This window comes from Geotrypetes seraphini, chromosome 6, assembly GCF_902459505.1.
Source record: "Geotrypetes seraphini chromosome 6, aGeoSer1.1, whole genome shotgun sequence".
NCBI lineage: Eukaryota > Metazoa > Chordata > Amphibia > Gymnophiona > Dermophiidae > Geotrypetes > Geotrypetes seraphini.
In genome coordinates, this window is record NC_047089.1 from 17753279 (window position 1) to 17774999 (window position 21721).

Genomic DNA, 21721 nt, shown 5'->3' on the forward strand with positions numbered 1-21721 from the left:
CCCAGCTAAATCCTGCAGTCGGTGCTGAACCCCCAGATACTGAATGCCAGGCTGTTTCCAGCGGCCGGCGTTGAATATTTAGTTTTTCTTTGGCCAGCACTAACTTAATTGCCTAAGTCAGTACTCAGCACTGGCCAACTAAGTTATGGCGAATAAAGATAGGCCTGAGCAGGGACCGTCTATACAGGTCAAAATGTACAGTGCTGCGTACGCCTTTCAGCAGTAGTAGTCAGACCGTGCGAGTCCGCAGCGCTCTGATTTTTGGCCAATTCCAAAAGAGCAACTGATGCTCAAACACGTTTACGTGCAAATGATTTGAGCGGAGGTTTGTCGTAATCCCCGTCAGATCCTGCTGATGAATCGCTGTGAGAGTGACTATAACACATGTGCAGAGCCGGCAGGGGAAGCCCCAAAGCAACGTCCTGCTGCTCAGCTGTTCGGGGCAGGAAACTTTTTTTTTTTTAAAGGACACATATGTTGTGCGTGGTACCCCCGTTAAAAAAAAAAGTTGTGCCAGCCTCCCCTCCCAACCACAGCCATTATACTCCCGCCAACGACAACTGTGGGTCCCCGAACCCCTGATGATGACAGCCACCCTAGCGACAGCGAAGCACCAAGAGAGACAAGAGGGATGCCCACTCCCTCCTGCCTCAGCAACCCGGTTGTGCATCCGGGCCACCTGGAACCCCCCCCCCCTGCTGACAGTGTGAGTTTTGAGGCTTTTTTTTCCCCACTTCTTGATATTGTTCTGCACACTTTCTCAAATGAGCAACCCCCCCCCCCCCCCGATGGACATATGTTCAAAGTTTAGTTGAACCTAATTTTAGTACCTAAGAACAGTACCGGGCAGAGCTTTAGATTCTTGCCCAGAAATAGCTAAGGAGAAGAAGACCCCCCCCCCAAAAAAAAACTAATTTTTAGATTAAATCAGGTTGGGCAGACTAGACGGACCATTCAGGTCTTTATCTGCCATCATCTACTATGTTACTATATATAGCAGTGTATCGCAAAGTGTGTGCCGATTCCAGGTGTGCCACAAGATGCCGGGGAGGAGGAGAGGTCTCGAAACCGGTTGACTGCCTACAGGACATGCCTCTCGTGGTGAGAAGCACACCCTGAAGGCAGTTAACCGGCGCTGGCGCCTCTCCTTGCCACTTCCCTTCCAGCACCCCCTCCCCCTCCACTTGCGGCTCAGGGCCCCGTCTAGAGGGCCTTCTCACATGCGCAGACATCAACGCGATGACATTACGCATGTGCGTGGTGTCATTGCGTCGACGTCCACATCCTTCTAGATGCTTCGAGTCGCGGCCACCACGTTTAGTGTGTCACGGCTTCACAAAGTTTGCGAGACCCCGATATATAGCATCCAGGATACAATCCTCACGGTCATAGGCACAAACCTTTTTAAGTCTTCTGTGAACAGGGAAATACCTAATGTACCTGAATGTAATTCACCTTAAGCTACTACTGAAACAATACGAGCGCTAAATTCAAATAAAGCACAGTTACTTACTGTAACAGGTGTTATCCAGGGACAGCAGGCAGATATTCTCAACATGTGGGTGACGTCACCTACGGAGCCCCCTAGCGGATGTTTTCGCAAGCAGACTTGCTTGAAGACCTTCAAGCTTGCGAGTGGACCGCGCATGCGCGAGTGCCCCTCCCGCCCGACCTAGGGCATGCGTCTCCTCAGCGTGCCCTCAGTTCAGATAGCTAGCAAAGAAGCCAACCCGGGGAGATGGTTGGGTTGCGAAAATATCTGCCTGCTGTACCTGGATAATACCTGTTATGGTAAGTAACTGTGCTTTATCCCAGGACAAGCAGGTAGCATATTCTCAACATGTGGGAGACCTCCAAGCTAACCAGAAAGGGATGGTGGGAGAGTTGGCAATCAGGAGAACAGATGTTGCAAAACTGACTGGTCAAAATGGCCGTCATGCCTGGAGAAAGCATCCAGACAGTAGTGAGAGGTGAACGTATGAACCGAGGACCAAGTGGCAGCCTTGCAGATTTCCTCAAGCTGAGTCAAGCGAAGGAAAGCAACAGACGCCGCCATTGCTCTCCCTGCCAGTGACCCGACCCGGCAGGGAGAGACCAACCTGAGCGTAGCAGGAAGAGATACTAGCAGCCAACCAGTTAGAAATGGTCCTCTTAGAAACAGAGCGCTCCAAGCGGTTAGGATCGAAAGAGAGGAACAGCTGGGGAGCAGAACAATGAGGAGCAGTGCGCTTCAAGTAGAAGGCCAGCACATGCTTACAGTCAAGAGAATGCAGAGCCACCTCTCCTGGGTGAGAATGGAGCTTCGGAAAAAACACAGGAAGAACAATGGATTGGTTGATGTGAAAATCCGAGACAACCTTAGGCAAGAATTTAGGATGGGTACGGAGAACCACCTTATCATGATGGAAAACAGTGAAAGGAGGGTCCGCAACCAAGGCCTGCAGCTCACCGACCCTACGAGCAGAAGTGAGCGCAATAAGAAACACATGAGAAACTTCAAGTGAGCCCGCACCAGCGGCTCAAAATGCGGTTTCATCAATTGAGCAAGGACCACGTTGAGATCCCAAACCACGGGAGGAGGTTTAAGGGACGGATGAATGTGAAAAAAGCCCTTCATGAAGCGGGAAACCACAGGATGAACAGAGAAAGGCTTCCCATCAATCAGCAGATGAAAAGCAGCAATTGCACTAAGGTGGACTCTAATCGAGGTGGATTTGAAGCCAGCCCCAGACAAGTGCAACAGATAATCCAGGACAGAAGACAAGGAGGCGGACTGCAGATCCTGTCGCTGCGTAGCACACCAGAAAGAAAAACGAGTCCACTTCTGAGAGTAACATTGGCGAGTGGACTCCTTCCGAGACGCCTCCAGGACATCCAGCACATGAGAAAACTGGAACGAGGGCATTAATTCTCGAGGAACCAAGCTGTTATGTGCAGAGACTGCAGGTTGGGATGAAGCAGAGATCCCAGACTCTGCGTAAGCAGAGAAGGAAAAACAGGCAGTAGAAGAGGCTCCCTGGAACTGAGTTATCGGGGCCACCGAGGAGCTATCAAAATCATGGTGACATGAGTAGACTTGAGCCTGACGGGAGTCTTCAGAATCAGAGGGAAAGGAGGAAACACGTACAGAAACAGTTTCGTCCAATCCAGAAGAAAGGCATCTGCCTCGATCCTGTGAGGGGTGTAAACCCTGGAGCAGAAACGGGGCAACTTGTGATTGAGAGGGGACGCGAGCAGATCGATTTCCGGAGTACCCCACCGAGCGAACACCTGGCGCAGGGTCGAGGAATGGAGAGACCATTCGTGAGGCTGCAGAAGGCGGCTCAACTTGTCTGCCAGGCAGTTCGAAGGAAGATGTTGCGGCGGATGGCCCAATCCCAGAGCCGCATCACCTCCTGGCACAGAGACAGGGACCCCCGTGCCCTTTGTTTGTTGATACATACATGGCGACCTGGTTGTCCGTGCGAACCAGCACCACATGGTCGCGAAGAAGGTAACAAAAAGCCTTTAGAGCGTAGCAAACCGCTCGAAGCTCCAGCAGATTGATGAGACAAAGGTGGTCGGCACTGGACCAAAGACCCTGAGTGCGAAGATCGTCCAGGTGCGCTCCCCAAGCATAAGCCGACGAGTCCATCGTGAGGACCTTCTGTGGAGGAGGAGCCTGAAACAGAAAACTTCTGGAAAAATTGGAAGAGAGCATCCACCAGTGGAGAGACCGCTTCAACAAAGGAGTCACAACAATGAGTTGAGAGACAGGATCTCAATCCTGGTTCCATTGGGATGCCAGAGTCCATTGAGGTATACGGAGGTGAAGTCTGGCAAAAGGAGTCATGTGAACCATAGAAGCCATGTGGCCGAGCAGGACCATCTTGAGCCGAGCCGGGGCCGAAGACAGGAGGGCCACCCGCTGGCACAGACGTACAAGGGCCTCCCGAAGAGGCAGGGGCACGAAGGAGTGGAGGCGAACCGTGTCCAGGACTGCTCCAATAAACTCGAGGGACTGCGATGGACAGAGGTGAGACTTGGGAAAATTCACCTCGAAGCCAAGACTCTGAAGGAGCAAAATTGTCAGATTTGTCGCTCGCAGAACCTCCTGGCGGGATGACGCCTTGATCAACCAGTCGTCGAGATAGGGAAACACCTGAAGCCTACGGAGACGCAGGGCTGCGGCCACCACTAACAGGCATTTCGTGAAAATCCTTGGGGAGGCCGCTAGGCCAAAGGGAAGAACACAATATTGGAGATGGAGATCCCCCACCCGGAATCTCAAATACCGGAGAGAGGCCGGATGAATCGGTATGTGCGTGTAAGCCTCCTTGAGGTCCAAAGAGCACAGCCAATCCCCCTTGTCCATCAGGGGATACAACGTAGGAAGGGTGAGCATCCTGAACTTTTCCTTGACCATAAACTTGTTCAGAGCCCTAAAGTCCAGGATCGGACGCAGATCTCCCGTCTTCTTGGAAGCCAGAAAATACTGGGAATAAAACCCGTATTCCACTAATCCGGAGGAACCTCCTCGACCGCCCTAAGGTGAAGGAGGGCATGAGCTTCCCGCAGAAGAAGAGGTAGCTGAGACCTGGCAGAAGGAAACTCTCTTGGCGGAAGGTCCGGGGGTACGCAATTGAAGTGAAGAGTACCCCACCCAGACGATGGTAAGCACCCAGCTGTCGGTGGTAAGACGTTCCTACTGAGTGTAAAAATGCTGGAGACGACCCCTCATGGGGAGGGGGAAGGCTCCAGGAGGAAGGGAGCTAGGAGGCTCAGACTGGGATTGTCAAAAAGACGGCCCAGGTTTCGCCGGAGCCGGCGGCTGGGCCTTAGGCAGGGCGCTGCTGCTGCGGATGCTTGGGAAGCGGCCAAGAGAACGCAGGAGTCGATTTCTGCGAGTACCTCCGAGGAGGGATCTTGTATGGCCTAGCCGGAGGAGTTTTTGCTTTAAGCCTCACCAGAGAGGAGAAAGACCGTTCATGCACTGAGAAGTGCTTAGTGGCAGCCTCAATGGAATCATCAAAGAGCTAATGCCCCACACAAGGGAGATTGGCCAGACGATCCTGGAGGTTCGGGTCCATATCCACAATCCAGAGCCAGGCGAGGCGCCGCATGGCAATCGCAAAGGCCGTGACCCTCGAGGACAACTTGAAGGCGTTGTAAGCCGCCTGGATCATATAGAGACGGAGTTGGGAGAGGGTATCCTCGAGAAGCCGAAACTCCTGACACCGAGAAGCCGGCAGGTCCGTCTGGAACGAGTGGAGGGCGTCCACACAGTACCTGAGATAGGACGTGAAGGTAAAAGTGTAGTTAAGGACACGGTTCGCCATCGTAGAATTTTGATACAGGCGGCGACCAAACTTGTCTATGGTTTCAAGTTTCAAGTTTCAAGTTTAATTCAATTTTGATTAATCGCTATTTCTTAATTCAAAGCGATGTACATTAAAATTACATTAAAACATAGTAATACATTAAGAAAAGTTGACTAGACTTAAGACAAAAAATAACAATACTGGAAACATAAGGGAAAGGGCAGGCAAGAAGTTACAATATAAAATAAAGATGGGAATCACATTTAGGGAAGGAACATGAGGAATGGGTGAAGCTTGGTCCTGAAATTGATTTATGATGAAATTAATAGTTAATTTAAGAAGGCATCATTGAATAGAAAGGTTTTCAGGTTACTTTTGAATTTCTCTAAATTGACTTCTTGTCTCAAGTGATGAGGTAAAGAATTCCAAGTTTGGGGAGCAGTGACGGAAAAGATAAATTGGCGTCTTGTATTTATAATTTTAAGAGATGGAATTGAAAGTAGATGTTGATCAGTAGATCTTAATGTTCTAATCGCATTGTAAGGAATTAGTGATTTATATATAAAAGACGGAGTTTTGAGAGATAAAGATTTGAAAGTAAGCAAGCTGAGTTTGTAAATGATTCTGTGAGTAACAGGAAGCCAGTGGGCTTCTTTAAGCAGTGGAGTGACATGGTCGAATTTTTTGGCTTTAAAGATAAGCTTGACCGAGGTATTCTGTATAATCTGTAAGCGTTTGATTTCTTTTTGAGCTATGCCTTTGAAAAGTGCGTTACAGTAATCTATCCTGGATATAATGAAAGAATGGATGAGAATGTTAAGTGCATTATTATTAAGGAATTGAGAAACAGAACGAATTTGTCGAAGTCTAAAGAATGACGACTTAATGATATAGCTGATGTGGTTATGAAAGGAAAGTTTACGGTCAAAAATGACGCCTAATATTTTAATATTATCTACCTCTTGAATAGGATGATCCTTGATGGTAATAGGAAATTTGAGCTTTGGGTTGTCTTTCCAAGGAAAGAGTAATATATTAGTCTTGTTGATGTTTAGTGCAAGTCTATTGTTATTTAGCCATAGATGTATTTTTTCTAGTTTTGCATTGATCTCTGAAGTGTCTGAAGGATTATCAATATCAATAGGGTGTAAAAGTTGTACGTCGTCGGCGTAAGCGAAGACATTAAAACCTATTGATTGACATAAGGTTAGAAGGGGGGCAAGAAATATATTAAATAATAGTGGAGACAGTATGGAGCCTTGGGGGACGCCACTAGTTGAAGTAAAATTATTAGAAGTAGAGTTGTTAAAAGAAACTGAAGAGACGCGATCAGAAAAATATGATTGAAACCAGGAAAAAACTTGATCTGTAATTCCTATTGAATGAAGTCTGTGAAGTAGGAGTTCGTGATCAATTGTATCGAAGGCGGATGAAAGATCTAAGGAGATTAATAGAATGGATTGATGGTGGTCTAAGAAGTAATGAATTGTAGTGGACATGCCTATTAGTGAGTGTTCGGTGGAATGATGTTGTCGGAAGCCGGTTTGATTGGGGTGAAGAATATTTGTTTTTTCAATGAATTCAGAGATTTGATTGAAGACTATTTTCTCTGTAAGTTTAGACAAAAATGGTAAGTTGGCAATAGGTCTGTAGTTTGACTTGTCTTCGGCGCTGATTTTATGATTTTTGATTAAAGGATGAATGATAGAACTTTTCCAGGCTTTGGGAACAATGCCTTGTTTTAAACTTTCACTTACTAGAGTAAGAATTGCTGAGCCAAAGATCCTAATAAAGCGCTTTAAAAAAAATGGGGGAATTGAGTCGATTGGAGAACCTTTTGAATTGATTGCTTTAAGAGTGGATTCTATCTCTGTCAGATTTGGAATTTTAAAGTTGGAACATTTTGAAGATAATGTGCTAGACTCGATTGGCTCTTGACTGGATAAATTTGAGATAAAAGTAGATCTGATCTTATTAATTTTCTCGGTAAAGTAATTCGCTAGATCCTGGGCAGAGAGGTTAAGTTCGTTTTCTTGGCTTTTCCGTTTGTTTGAGTATGTAATAGAATTTAATATGCGATAGAGAGAAGAGGAATTAGAAGCTTTTTGAATCATACCTGAATAATGTTTTGTTTTTGCATGATTTATTTTAGATTTGTAAAATTTTGAGTGTTCCTTAAATAGTTCCAAATTAGTTAATGATTTATCTTTTCTCCATTTTCGTTCTAGTGATCTTAATTGTTGTTTTATAAGTTTAAGCTCTGATGTGTACCAAGGATTGGTAGATTTCCTTTCAGGAATAGTTTTAAATTGAAGAGGAGCGACTGTATCTAATAAGCAACAGATATTTGTAGTCCAAAGGTGGAGAGAGTCATCTAGTGAAATAGAGGTAAAATCAAACAAGTGTGGAGAATATGTAGTGGAAATAGTCTCAGAGGAGAGGTTGTTAAAGTCTCTGAATTTAACTATTTTCTTAGAAGTTTGAGATTTTATTGAAGTAAGAAAGTAAGATATTGAAATTAAATAATGATCCGACCAAGGAACTGGTTTACTGAAATTAAAAAAGTAGTTGTTTGTTTGGGAATTTGGAATGAGTACCATGTCAATGGTGTGTCCTAAGTAATGAGTTTGGTCTGATATTAAAGGGAGCATTTCTAAAAGGTCAATGTGTGAAAGGATATTTTTAGTTTGAGTATTATAGGCATCGTCGAAGTGAATATTAAAGTCCCCTAAAATTAAAGGGTTCAGAGTGGAAGAACAAAAATCAAATAAAAGGGATTGTAATTGAATTATATTTTCACTGGTGATTGGTACGCCCTTCCCGGCCCGGAGGGACTGCAGCATAGACCTTCGAGGGGAAAGCTGAGCATTCTCAAACCCCTTGACTGGGACCGTCTGGTAACAGGACTCCAATTTGGAGGGGATGGCAGTAACAGCATACGGCATCTCCAGGTTCCGGAAGAAGGTCTGCCGAAGAACCTGATGCAGCAGCAAGCGCAACGCCTCACGGGGCGGGTGAGGAACCCCGATCTCCGCCAAGTACTCCTGGGTAAAGCAGGACTCAGACTGGAGATCCAGCTGCAAGGCCTTACCCATATCGGAAATAAAACGAGTGAGGGAGGAATTTCGAGGAGAAGACTCATCCTCCAGAGGGGACCGAGAACGAGATCTGGGGACAGCAGAAAAAGAGGGAGAAACTTCCCTCGAATAATAAGCCGGAGCCTCAGTCATGAGAACGAGAGATCAAGGAAGCTCTACTAAAATGCCTCGAGGGTGAGGAAGAGTGGCCCCATGGAAAGCGACTCGGGGAGGACCCCGGCGTCTAGGGCACCAGTTTGCGAAGCCTCGGGGGGACGGAGCAAAGGAAAACTCCCCCTCATGGCTCGAGGCAACCACTTGGGCAACATCCATCCGGCTGCCTGGGGAAAGCAGAGAGGATGGGGACAAACGGAGACCTGCCTCTAAAGCCGAAGACAACAGAAGCCCCGTGGGTCTCGAGGTCGGAGACCGGCCCCGGAGGGGCGGGGAAGACCAAAGCTTCTTAGAAGGAGCAAGCCTCAACGAGGCCGAGGGCAAGGTGCGGGGTCCCTTCTGGGACATCCGAAAGACCACACGCCCCAACTCCGGGGAGAAGGAGTCACTCGAGGGCAGTCTGCGAGACTTCCGAGCATGGCCCCGAGACACAAGGGAAGAAAGCCCAGGCTGGTCAGACCGGGACTGGGTCGAGGTCGAGGTCAGTTGACGAGGCCGGGACCAGTTGGCTCATCACTGAGGAAAGCTGCATCTTAAGGACAGCCTTAAGCATATCCTCGAACATAGGCACCGAGACCAGAGGCTGCTGGGTCGGAGGTGCAGCAGTGCGCTTCTTCGGGGGTGATCTCGAGGAAGAGTATTCCCTATGTGAGGAGGCACGCTTTGAATGATGTCTCGAAGAGGCCGACAAAGCGGCACTCACATGAGACTCCGAGGTAGGCTTCTTTGCCGGCACACCTGAGGAGGCAAGAGGAGGCAAGAGGAGACTTACCCGAGGCCGGGATATCAGGAGGAGCCGAGGCTGGGGTTTTCGAAGCCGAGGGGGACTTCGAGGCCGAGGCCACCAATGCCGGGGCCAAGGCCGAGCTCGAGGCCTGTCCCGCAGGTTCCATTAGGCCAAACAGTTGAAGAATTTTGGCCACCCTCTGACCACAACGCGGGCAGGACTCAGCACAGTGGTCTGCACCAAGGCACTCCACACACCAACGATGGGGATCAGTGCTGGAGATCACCCGGTTGCACTGGACATAAGGACATAAGAAAAATCACAGCCGCGGCCCCGCGAAGCCAAGCGGCTTAACTAAGTCCGGTTACCCGGCGCAAAGTACATGAAGTGAAAAAAAAAAGAAAAACAAAAGACGTGAACACAGCGACTAACCTGAAAACAAAAAAAGCAAGCTGCGGTGCAAAGAGGCACAATGATTTCGCGCGAAGCAAGGGAGCAGGGCTTCTGGCTCCGCGGAAACTTTAAAACTGAGGCCACACTGAGGAGATGCATGCCCTAGGTCGGGCGGGAGGGGCACTCGCACATGCACGGTCCACTCGCAAGCTTGAAGGTCTTCAAGCAAGTCTGCTTGCGAAAACGTCCACTAGGGGTCTGTGGGTGACATGTGATGTCACCCACATGTTGAGAATATGCTGCCTGTTTGTCCTGGGATAATATGTAAATCAATGGATTTTAAACCAATTAACATTGGCTCAGATATGCCAGATATGACATTAATAAAACCATCTAAGGCAGGGGTGTCCAATCTCAGCTCTCAAGAGTCGCAACCTAGTGGGGTTTTCAGAATTTCCACAATAAATATGCATGAAATCTATTTGCATACAATGAAGACAGTGCGTGCAAAAAGATCTTGTGCATATTCATTGAGGAAATCCTGACTGGCTTAACGTCCTCGAGGATCAATCCCATGGTTCTAAGATAAGGGATTTCCTCTTTTGTTTGAATGACTCTTCAATTACGACTGGGTTGCGGTCCTCGAGGATCAAGCCCATGGTCTAAAATAAGGGATTTCCTCTTTTGTTTGAATGATTCATCAATTACGACTGGGTTGCGGTCCTCGAGGATCAAGCCCATGGTCTAAGATAAGGGATTTCCTCTTTTGTTTGAATGACTCATCAATTACGACTGGGTTGCGGCCCTCGAGGATCAAGCCCATGGTCTAAGATAAGGGATTTCCTCTTTTGTTTGAATGACTCATCAATTACGACTGGTTTGCGGTTCTCGAGGATCAAGCCCATGGTCTAAGATAAGGGATTTCCTCTTTTGTTTGAATGACTCATCAATTAATATCATTTGTAAAAGTCTTCAGCCCTTCTAAAACATATTGTACGTATCTCAGCCACATTTTTACCCTTGCTCATTGAAAAAAGTGGCATCCCATGAGCAACACAGCTTGCAACAACAGAGTCCACGCTTACCCGTCCGACAGAATTCATCAACCTCCTGGTGCACCATGTCTTTGACCCGATTACTATAGGCCAGCCGGGAGTCTTGGTCGTAAGCCTTCAGAGTCTCACTGGAACTGTAGGACTTCTGAGGTATTTTACTATCATCGCTCTCTGCCGAGGAGCTGGTGTAGCGACGCTCTGGGTCACGGCGCCTAGTCAGAGATCGGTAAGACTTCCTTTCCTTCACATCCATGGCACTTTGGTCTTCCTCTTGAACATTAAAAATGCAATGTCTGGGGGCAAACAGATCAAAATATTCTGCAAAATAGAGGACAAAGGGAAAGAAACATCAGAGCCTGACATGCATTAATTACCTTGAATTCTCAGTCTTTTTTGCAATAATATAATGTGCAGTGTTTAAGCTAACAAAATACATTTCTTAATCATATTCATCTTCTTCAGGGTTCTATAAATATCTTTTGTTGATTTGGTACAACTCCTTATATCCATTTATGCTCTTTGGGCCTGATTCTATAAATGGCGCCTAGCGACTTCTATCTATGTGCCACTCTGCGCAGTTGTCTATTAACCGCTAAGTATCTTTTATAGAATCACGCCTAGCGGTACATGCCGGTGCTTTACCTGGCCCAATTTACCAGCGCCTAACTACAATGCCTAGCGACACCTAAGTCAACCACGCCTGTTCTCTGCTCCTAACCACACCTGCTTTTCAGGAAGGTGTAGTTAGGTATCGGAGGGCACTTCGACTTAGGCATTGCTAGGCGCTGTGTGGACATCGACGCGCAACCTAAATTAACAATTTAAATAATGATTTTATTTAAATCGGCTTTTAATCACCAATTAAAACCAATTACGCTGCATGCGGAACTAGGGGCTCCTTTTACGAAGCCATGTTAGCGGATTTATCGCACGCGACTTTTTAATTACGCGTTAACCCCCGCGCTAGCCGGAAAACTACCACCTGCTCAAGAGGAGGCGGTAGCGGCTAGCACGGCCGGCAAATTAGCGCGCGGTATTACGCGCGTTAAACCGCTAACGTGGCTTCGTAAAAGGATCCCTAAGTTAGATATCACTAGGTGTCTGTGATTAGGGCGTCTAATGGCGCCTAACCTAGGCACCATTTATAGAATTGGGCTCTTTGCGACTAGAAAATAAGCAGTGTAATTTCCACATGTATGAAACTGAAACACTTTAACCTCAGCCATATCTGGTGCTCCGTTAACACATAAGAACATAAGAAGGGGCTTATTGGGTCAGACCAATGGTCCATCAAGCCCAGTAGCCCATTCTCACAGTGGACAATCCAGGTCATTAGTACCTGGCCAAAACCCAGAGCAACATTCCAGCATCTCAAAGAAGAGCAAGATTCCAGAACCCCCATGAGACCAACATTCCAGAGCTGAGATTGTGATGTCATAATGCCTCATTCCACAGTGCCTCAGAGCCAACCTCAGCAGTGATGTTACAATGACTTGATTGTCCTATACTTAGCTCACAAAAGAACATGAGAACTGCCATACTGGTCAGACCAATGATCCATCAAGCCCAGTAGCCCATTTTCACGGTGGCCAATACAGGTCCCTAGTACCTGGTCAAAACCCAAGGAGTAGCAACATTCCAGCATCTCAAAGAAGAGCAAGATTCCAGAACCCCCATGAGACCAACATTCCAGAGCTGAGATTGTGATGTCATAATGCCTCATTCCACAGTGCCTCAGAGCCAACCTCAGCAGTGATGTTACAATGACTTGATTGTCCTATACTTAGGTCACAAAAGAACATGAGAGCTGCCATACTGGTCAGACCAATGGTCCATCAAGCCCAGTAGCCCATTTTCACGGTGGCCAATACAGGTCCCTAGTACCTGGTCAAAACCCAAGGAGTAGCAACATTCCATCATCTCAAAGAAGAGCAAGATCTCCAATGAGAGCAAAATTCCAGAGCTGAGATTGTGATGTCATAATGCTTCAGAGCCAACCTCAGCAGTGATGTTACAATGGCTTGATTGTCCTATACTTGGCACATGTAAGAGCATAAGAACAGCCTTACTGGGTTAGACCAATGATCCATCAAGCCCAGCAATCCGTTCTCACAGTGGCCAATCCAGGTCCCTAGTTACTGTCTAAAACCCAAAGAGTAGCAACATTCCAGCATCTCAAAGAATAGTAAGATTCCAGAACCCCCAATGAGAGCAACTGAGATTGTGATGTCATAATGCCTCATTCCAGAGCTGAAATTGTGATGTCATAATGCCTCATTCCACAGTGCCTCAGAGTCATCCTCATCAGTGAAGTTACAATGGCTTCATTGTCCTATATCCAAGGAGTAGCAACATTCCATGCTACCAATACAGGGCAAGCAGTGGCTTTCCCCTTGTCTTTCTCAATAACAGACTATGGACTTTTCCGCCAGGAACTTGTCCAAACCTTTTTAAAACCAGCTATGCGATCCGCTCTTACCACATCCTCTGGCAACGCGTTCCAGAACTTAACTATTCTCTTCAGTGCAGATTTTCAAGACTATGATATAGACAAATTATCCAACTTTCCTTTAAAAGTCCCCCCAACGCTCCCTAACAAAGTCATAACTCCTAAAAATCCTTTTCACCTTCTTCTGCCTCCAAATATCTGCCCCTTATGTCCAAAAATTGAGGCCATTTACGGGTCAATAAAGCAGTAAACCTATACTTATCACACACACCTCCCAAACGCTCCCGCTTAAGGTGGATAGCAGGAATAGTGGGACTTCTCCACAACTGCGCCAATACCGGCCTGGTTGCTGTAAAGGCTAACCCTGCCAGTATGTCCTGAGGCGCGTCCAAGCCATCAATCTTGACCCCTAACAAAGCAATATCCACCCTCATCGCAACAGGGATCTGTAGCAATCTGCCTATATTCTATTTTTATTTATTTAAGCATTTATATAACATAATATAGTGCTTATTAACCGCGTAACCATAAGTTCAACGCGGTTTACAAAAGATTATTAACAGTAAACATGATCCATGGAATAGAATGAGTTAATTAGTCAAGTACAGTAAAACCTTGGTCTGCGAACATAATTCGTTCCAGAAGCAAGCTTGTAATCCAAAGCGCTCGTATATCAAAGCGAATTTCCCATAAGAAATAATGGAAACTCAGACGATTATGGGAAGCTGCCTAGTCTAAGCGGTTTACATTCAGGTACTCAAGCATTTTTCCCCTATTTGTCTCGGCAGGCTCACACTCTATCTAATGTACCTGAGGCAATGGAGGAATTAAATGACTTGCCCAGGGTCACAAAGAGCAGTGTGGGATTTGAACCCACAACCTCAGGGTGCTGAGGCTGTAGCTTTAACCACTGCGCCACTTTAGAAATCAAAATGTAGTAAAAGTGAGCCAAGTATGGAACATTCAAGCCATTGTGACATCACTAATGAGGTTGGCTCTTATTGGTGGAATGAGGCATTATGATGTCACAATACCAGCTCTGGTTATCAGAGGCTGAAACTTTTCACACTATTTATTTATTCAATTTTCTATACGGTTCTCCCAGGAGAGCTCAGAATGGTTTACATGAATTTATCCAGGTACTCAAGCATTTTTCCCTGTCTGTCCTGGTGGGCTCACAATCTATCTAATGTACCTGGGGCAATGGGGGGATTAAGTGACTTGCCCAGGGTCACAAGGAGCAGTGTGGGATTTGAACCCACAACCTCAGGGTGCTGGGACTGTGGTTCTAACCACTGCACCACACACTCCGCACACTTGTATCCAGTAGTCCCTCAGACGTGTACACTCCCACCACATATGAAAAAAATGTACCCGGACACCCACACCCCCTCCAACAGATCTCACTAATTGCAGACAATATTTTGTGTAGGCGCACAGGTGTCATACACCAGCGCACTAGAAGTTTAAGGCCATTTTCCGCCAACTGGAAGCCCATCCTCTGGATAATGCCGCCATAAAATTCGGGCATAGCGCATCCTAACTTGTATATAGGGTCTAAAACTGTTTTAATTGGATGATAGACCATAAACCTGCAAAATGCAACCGAGCACTACACGGTTCTTTTGCTCTGTAACTTGAGAGATTGAACAAAGTACACGTGTTTTAATGCCTTGCAGTTCTCTGCCCACCAGCTGGGTCCTAGGTAGCCAAAACACAAGAAAAACGTGGAACAAAGGCTTTCTATGATTACACTAGTTTGCTTCAAGCTGCCGTAGTACAATGTTTATTTTACCGCTGCACGCAGGTGCAAAAACATTTCAGCACAGCTGTCTGTCGAAGAAGATGATGTTATGACACGTTAACGCTTTCCATGCTATGTTGAAACCTCATACACACAGCACGGGGCAGAGGCAGTCAGCTCTTTCCTCTGCACAAAGGAAGTGTAGCAAAATTTTAAAAAATGCTATGCTATTTGGCACTTTGATGAGCGCTAAAAGCCAAATATCATCTCAAAGGGCTCCTTTTACGAAGCCACGTTAGTGGCTTTAGCGCGCGTGACTTTTAATCATGCGCTACCCCCACGCTAGCTGAAAAACTCCCGCCTGCTCAAGAGGAGGCGGTAGCGGCTAGCACGTCCGGCGGTTTAGCGCGCGCTATTACGAGCATTTAAACCGCTACCGCGGCTTCGTAAAAGGATCCCATAATAATAAACTTTTCTTTATTATGACAGGGGTTGCCATACAGCTTATTTTAAGGAATTGGAAAAACTGGGATAGATTGAACTATACCTTTGGGTGGGAGTCTCTGTGTCACATTTTTAAAATAGAACATACTATGGCTCTACAACAGGGACATTAGAAAAAGTTTATGAAGATTTGGGAGCCACTGACAAAATTTTGCAAAGAGTGATTGTTGATTTTGCCCTTTGGTCTTGCACGTCCAGGGTGGGTTGGTGGGAGGGAGGGTTGGAAAATATTTTTAAAATTCTTTAATTTGAGTGCAATTTTTGAATATGAGTATGGGGGGAGGTGATATATCTATTTGTCATAGATTACAATTTGATTGATTTTAAGTGCTTTTATAGTGTAATATGATTGTATAATATGTTGCTCTTATGTATGGCTTAAAAATGAATAAAGATATTTAAAAAAAAAAAAAAAAAAATTCCAATGCAGACTTCCTGCTCGTCCCCGAGTTACTCATTTTCGAACAGGTAGAAATAAAAGTCCCTGTATTTTGTAGTTTTGCAAACTAGGCTGAGGAATTGATATGCTCAGAGATACCTGGCTTTGTATTATGGTTGCACGGCTGATAAGATTGCTTTTCTTAATGTGGTTCTCTAACCTCTGCAACTTCGTCATCACTGGGATCGGAGCATGGTACAAACACCAGTGCATGCAATAATCAATTAAAAATAGCCAACAGAACCGTTGCAAAAAAGGAAAATGGTTAAAAGAAAGATGAAAGGAGCATCTACCAAAGTTATAGGGCATGAACTGTTTAAAAACGCAGAATGGACAAGCGGAGAATGAGGCAATTGGCTCAAGCCAATTTATTAAACCATCATTATAAAAAGGTGGCAAGACATTTCTTTGGTTGGCAGAGACCACTAGTAGCTCTACTAAACTATACTTTTTTAAAAAAATTTACTGGATTTCAACTTGTGAACGCCCCCGCTTCTTCAGAGCAACGGGAAGGTTCTCCTGACCAATGAGATAATGATTGGAGGAGATCCAAAAAGGAGGGAAATTAAGGCCCCCTTTTATCAAGTTGCATTAGGGGAGGGGGGAGGTTATTGCCGGCCACTGCAGTCAACGCTCCATCGCTTATAAGAACATAAAAATTGCCGCTGCTGGGTTAGACCAGTGGTCCATCGCGCCCAACAGTCTGCTCACACGGCGGCCCAGAGGTCAAAGACCAGTGCCCTAACCAAGACCAGCCTCACCTGCGTACATTCCGGTTCAGCAGAAACTTGTCTAGCCTTGTCTTGAATCCTTGGAGGGTGTTTTCCCCTATAACAGACTCCATTAGAGCATTACAGTTCCTGTGAGCATTGGAGCTCTTACCAAAGCAGCTGGTGATAAATACCCTGGGTCCTATGATTGGTAATAAAAACAAAAAAAACACCAGCCTTGTTTGAATTTTTTGTCTTTGGCTCCTGGTTCCCCACCCATTGTACTGTAAAATGAGGGGAAGGGACTTCTGCCGCTGTACCAGTTGTTGGAGTGGATCAAGGACTTTGTTTAGCCCAGAAATTGTGCCACCAGGAGCAAAGAAGTGGTGAGCAGTGACAGGGTTGTCCTTCTACGGAGGAAAAAAGGGTAGAGCAGTTGGAGAAACATTGGGGGGATCCTGGTCTTCAGAAGGGGACACAGAGCATGTCTCTGGTATCTGCAAAGAGAAGAGAATACCAGTGGTGGTCCCATCCTGCCCTAAACCAGCCCTAAAGGAGTAAATGTGATGACAAAGGACTTTTGCTTCTGGAGTTCATACCACACAAGACAACCCTAACTGAGGAGAGCTACGCCAACACAATGATTGCTCTGCGGGAGTCAACCAAGGAAATAAGATGAGGAAAACTCGCAGGCTGCTTCTTCACGACAATGCATCGGTGAACATGTCGCGATAATCACAGGCTGCTATCCGAGAAAGTGGGTTTCAGCAGCTGAACCATCCACCCCTACAGTCCTGACCTGGCTCCCTCGGATTATTTCCTGTTCCGGGTTTTGAAGAAATCTCTCCATGGACAGCAGTTCTCAAGTGATGAAGACGTCAAGGAAGCTGTGGCGTTCTGGTTTGAAGGTCAAAACAGAAGGATTATTTTCAAAGGGGTTAAAGTTGTTGCAGGAAAAATGGATGAAGTGTATGGAGTTACCAGTGGACTATATTGAAAAATAAAACAAATTTTTTTTGAAAACTCTTTTCTGTCCTACTGAAGTAGATAAATTATTGAATGTCCCTCGTAGGTATTTAAATGTCTTTATCATAACTCCCCTCTTCTACCTTTCTTTCAGTCCCCGTTTGTCTTATGACGTAGACTACCAATCATTTTGGTAGCCTTCCTCTGGACCGACTCCATCCTGTTTACATCTTTTCGAAAGTGTGGTCTCCAGAATTGTACACAATATTCTAAATAAGGTCTCACCAGAGTCTTATACAGAGGCATCAATACCTCCTTTTTCCAATTGACCATTCCTTTCCCTATGTACCCAAGCATCCTTCTAACTTTCGCTGGCCACCTTAAGATCATCACATACTATCACACCCAAACCCCATTCCTCTTTCATGCACAAAAGTTCTTCACCCCTTAAACTGTAATGTTCCCTTGTGTTTAATGCAGCCAAAATGCATGACCTTGCATTTCTTAGCATTAAATCTTAACTGCCAAATTCTGGACCATTCTTCAAGCTTCGCTAGGTCCTTCTTCATGTTCTCCACACTACCAGGGGTGTCTACTCCATTGTAGATATTGGTATCATCAGCAGAGAGGCAAATCACACCAGACAGCACCAGATAGCACATAAAACGCAGTCCTATGTTCATCTGGTTTAACTTATGTGGCTTTTTTTTTTTTTTTTTTTGTAATTGTTTATTTAGAACAAAGAATCGCACATCAACACAGCAGTACAGTACCAAAACAGTACAATCAATCAATCAACAGAATAGCAAACCCCCCCGAAAACCACACCCCACATCCCCCCCCCTCCCAGCATACAACACCCACCATCTCCTGTAAGCCCGAAATCCCCCCCAACGGGCAGCTAAGCACCCGAGGAAAGGAAGGAGAAAAAGAATACATAATTAACAAAGAAAAACTCAAAATCAGAACAAAACAGGCCCCCAAAACCCAAATCCATATCAGATCCAGCAGGTCAACTGACAGCAGAGTTCTCTACATCCAATTCCTCCACTGCCAGGTATCTTCCCCAAAGATCATAATATTGCTGCCATCGTCTAGTCAGCAGGGCCGAAAGCCTATAGCGTTCGCAAAACCCAGCCCAATTTAGCTCTCATAAGAGGTAGCGTGGGTATAATCTTGCTTGGCCAATGGCGAGCCACAGTCAGCCTAGCTGCCGTGAACGCCAACTGTACCAGACTATCCTGAGAAGCATCAACCCCACCCGCAGGAAACCCCAATAAGGCCACCTCCGCTCTTTCAGGGAGGGGCACCTAAAGGAGAGCCTCCACTTAGTGAAACACCTGTCTCCAGAAATCTTGAAGTGACTGGCAGCTCCACCACATATGAAAAAAGGTTCCCCGCTGCCCACATCCCCTCCAGCACAAGGCTGAGCCCCGAGCAGACAACTTGCTCATATGAACCGGGGTCATGTACCAGCGGACCAGCATCTTAAGGGCATTCTCCACTAGTACCGGAGCCACCGCTAAATGGTGTATCCGAAGCGATATAGTTTCCCACAAGGCCTCATCGAACTCCTGCCCCAAATCCCGCTCTCAGGCCTCAAGATACGTAGGTTTCCGGGCCCCATCCTTATGCACCCATTTATACAACAGGGAAATGCAGCCTCTGCTCACTGGGGAGCCCAACAACTGCTCAAAGGCCGAACAGGAATAAACCGCGGCATCAGCCCGTTTAGCCCTTTGCAAATAACTTTTCACCTGGAGATATGGGAACAGGTCCCTAGATTCTAGCTGATAAAGGGCCTGGAGCACAGGAAAAGCCCGGATAGTCTCACCCTCCAAGAATTGGCCAAAGTACTGCAACCCATTCCTTGCCCACCTCACAAATATCCCCCCCCATCTCTCCCCGGCACAAAATCAGAGGCAAAGCGCAATGGAAGAAAGTGCACCCCCCTTATTCTTACCTAACAGTTTGCGAGCTGCTGCTTTCCAAACCCGCAACGTCCAGGAAGTGAATGGATTAGAAACGGTCCCCAGCTCCCTCGCCCCCAAATCCCCCCACAGCAGCGACCCCAGGGTCCGAGCCCCCCCCCCCCGAATCATCCAGCAATCCCTGTTCCACCTGCACCCATAACTTCACAGAGGGTGCATGCCACTCCACACCCGCTCTTAACTGAGCCGCCCGATAATAATGCTCCAGATGAGGGATCCCCAGACCCCCCTCTGCCTTAAACTTAAACATGGCCCACTGAGCCACCCGGGGACGTCTGCCTCCCCACACAAACCGTAAGAGGCTGCGCTGCCAACGGATAAAATACTTCATAGGAATTTCAATAGGCAAAACTTGAAAAAAATATAAGAACCTAGGTAACACCAACATCCGAGATACCTCCATGCGTCCCATCCAAGACACATATAATTTATCCCACCGATCCATATCCCGAGCCAAGGACGCCACCAGGGGAATATAATTAAGTTGAAATAAGGACGTCCAATCCACCCCCAGCTGGATACCCAGATATTTGATAGGGCCCTTAACCCAACGAAAGGGCACCACCCGCTTGATACCAGGAATATCAGATTCCGGGACTGATATATTAAGGATCTCCGTTTTAGCCATGTTAGCCTTAAAACCCGATAAAGCCCCATAGGTTGCCATAAGTTCCTGAAGGGAACGAAGAGACTCCACGGAACCCTCAACAATTGCCAAGATATCATCAGCGAATAAAGACAACTTGTGTTCCCTCCCCTGAACCGTTACACCCCGCACCCTAGTTGTCAGTCGAATCTTTTGTGCAAGAGGTTCAATCACCAAAGCAAATAACAAGGGTGATAAGGGACAGCTTTGCCTCGTCCCCCGCTGTAATTCAAAGGGAGAGGAGTAGACCCCCATTGATTTTCACACACGCCATGGGTCCATTATACAAAGATAGAATCCAGGACACATAGCGGGGCCCCAGGCCAACATGGCGTAGGACCGCCTCCATAAATCGCCAATCCACCCGGTCAAATGCCTTTTCGGCATCCACCGCTACCGCCACCCAGGAACCGCCCGAACGGCGGGCCTGCCAAACCAAGTTCAGAACTTTACGGATCCCATCCGCCGCTTGCCGACCCCCTATGAACCCCACCTGATCGGGGTGAATAAGTGTCGGCAGATGAGACGCCAACCTATCAGCAAGCACCCTGAGCAAAAATTTTTGTGTCAATACCCAGCAGGGAAATCGGCCTATAACTCCCACACTGGGTAGCATCCTTCCCCGGCTTTGGCAAAATCGTGATCCCCGCCAACCGCATGAAGAAAGGTAATTGAGCCCCGTCTCTCAGATCATTATATAAGCGCGCCAATAACGGCACCATCAAGGAAGACAACTTCTTATAAAACAACCCCGTGAACCCATCTAAGCCCGGGGATTTCCCCGGTTTCAACTGTCGGATCACATTATGCACTTCCTCCAAAGAAATATCAGCATCCAGCCCTTGCATCACCGAAGCCGGAAGGGATGCCAAGCCCAAATCCTGAAGATAAGTCTTAATCTCCTCCTCCGACCCTTGACTCTCTGGCGTATAAAGCTGCTGATAAAATTCACAGAAGCGAGCATGTATAGCTCCTTCAGCCGTCAATGTCTGACCCGAACCATCCTTAATAGCCATAATATTAGATTGCGTCTGCTTAAGGCGGAGACGATGAGCCAACAATTTCCCCGCTCTATTACCAGATTCAAAAAACCGTAGACGAAGGCGTTCAAGATTGAATTGGACCTCCTCATCCTCCAACTTCCCCAAGTCCGCCCGAACCTCACGAATCCGAAGCCCCGGGGCTGCCCCTCCCTGACCCCGCTTATGTTGATCAACTAGCTGCCTTAAAGTCTCTCTCAGGCTCCGTTCCTTCTGCAAGGTAAGCCGCTTTTTATACGCAGCCATCGATATAAGCTCCCCCCGTAGCACCGCTTTCAAACTTTTCCAGATCGTCATCGGAGAGTATTGGTTAACAGCATTATGCTCCAAAAAATCCAAAATAACCTGCTCCACCTTACGGAGCAGCAACGGATCCTTTAATAAACTATCATTCAATTTCCAGTATCGGTCCCCCACGCGTGACGCCCCCCAGTGGATATCCATCCAAATGGGAGCATGATCCGACCACCCAATGTCCTCGATGCGCGTGTCAAGTAATCTAACCC

The 21721-nt window shown here is 46.8% G+C and overlaps 1 protein-coding gene across 4 annotated transcripts in view; it reads right to left on the reverse strand.

Moving 5' to 3' along the window:
- Positions 1-21721, reverse strand: part of TENM4 (teneurin transmembrane protein 4) — a 1150563-nt gene that overhangs the window by 685109 nt on the left and 443733 nt on the right. For all 4 annotated transcript variants that reach the window (XM_033948175.1, XM_033948174.1, XM_033948172.1 and 1 more), the window contains exon 4: positions 10757-11044. In XM_033948175.1, coding sequence (XP_033804066.1) covers positions 10757-10979 — 223 coding nt within the window. In that variant the 5' untranslated portion in view covers positions 10980-11044. The remainder of the gene's footprint in view (positions 1-10756; positions 11045-21721) is intronic.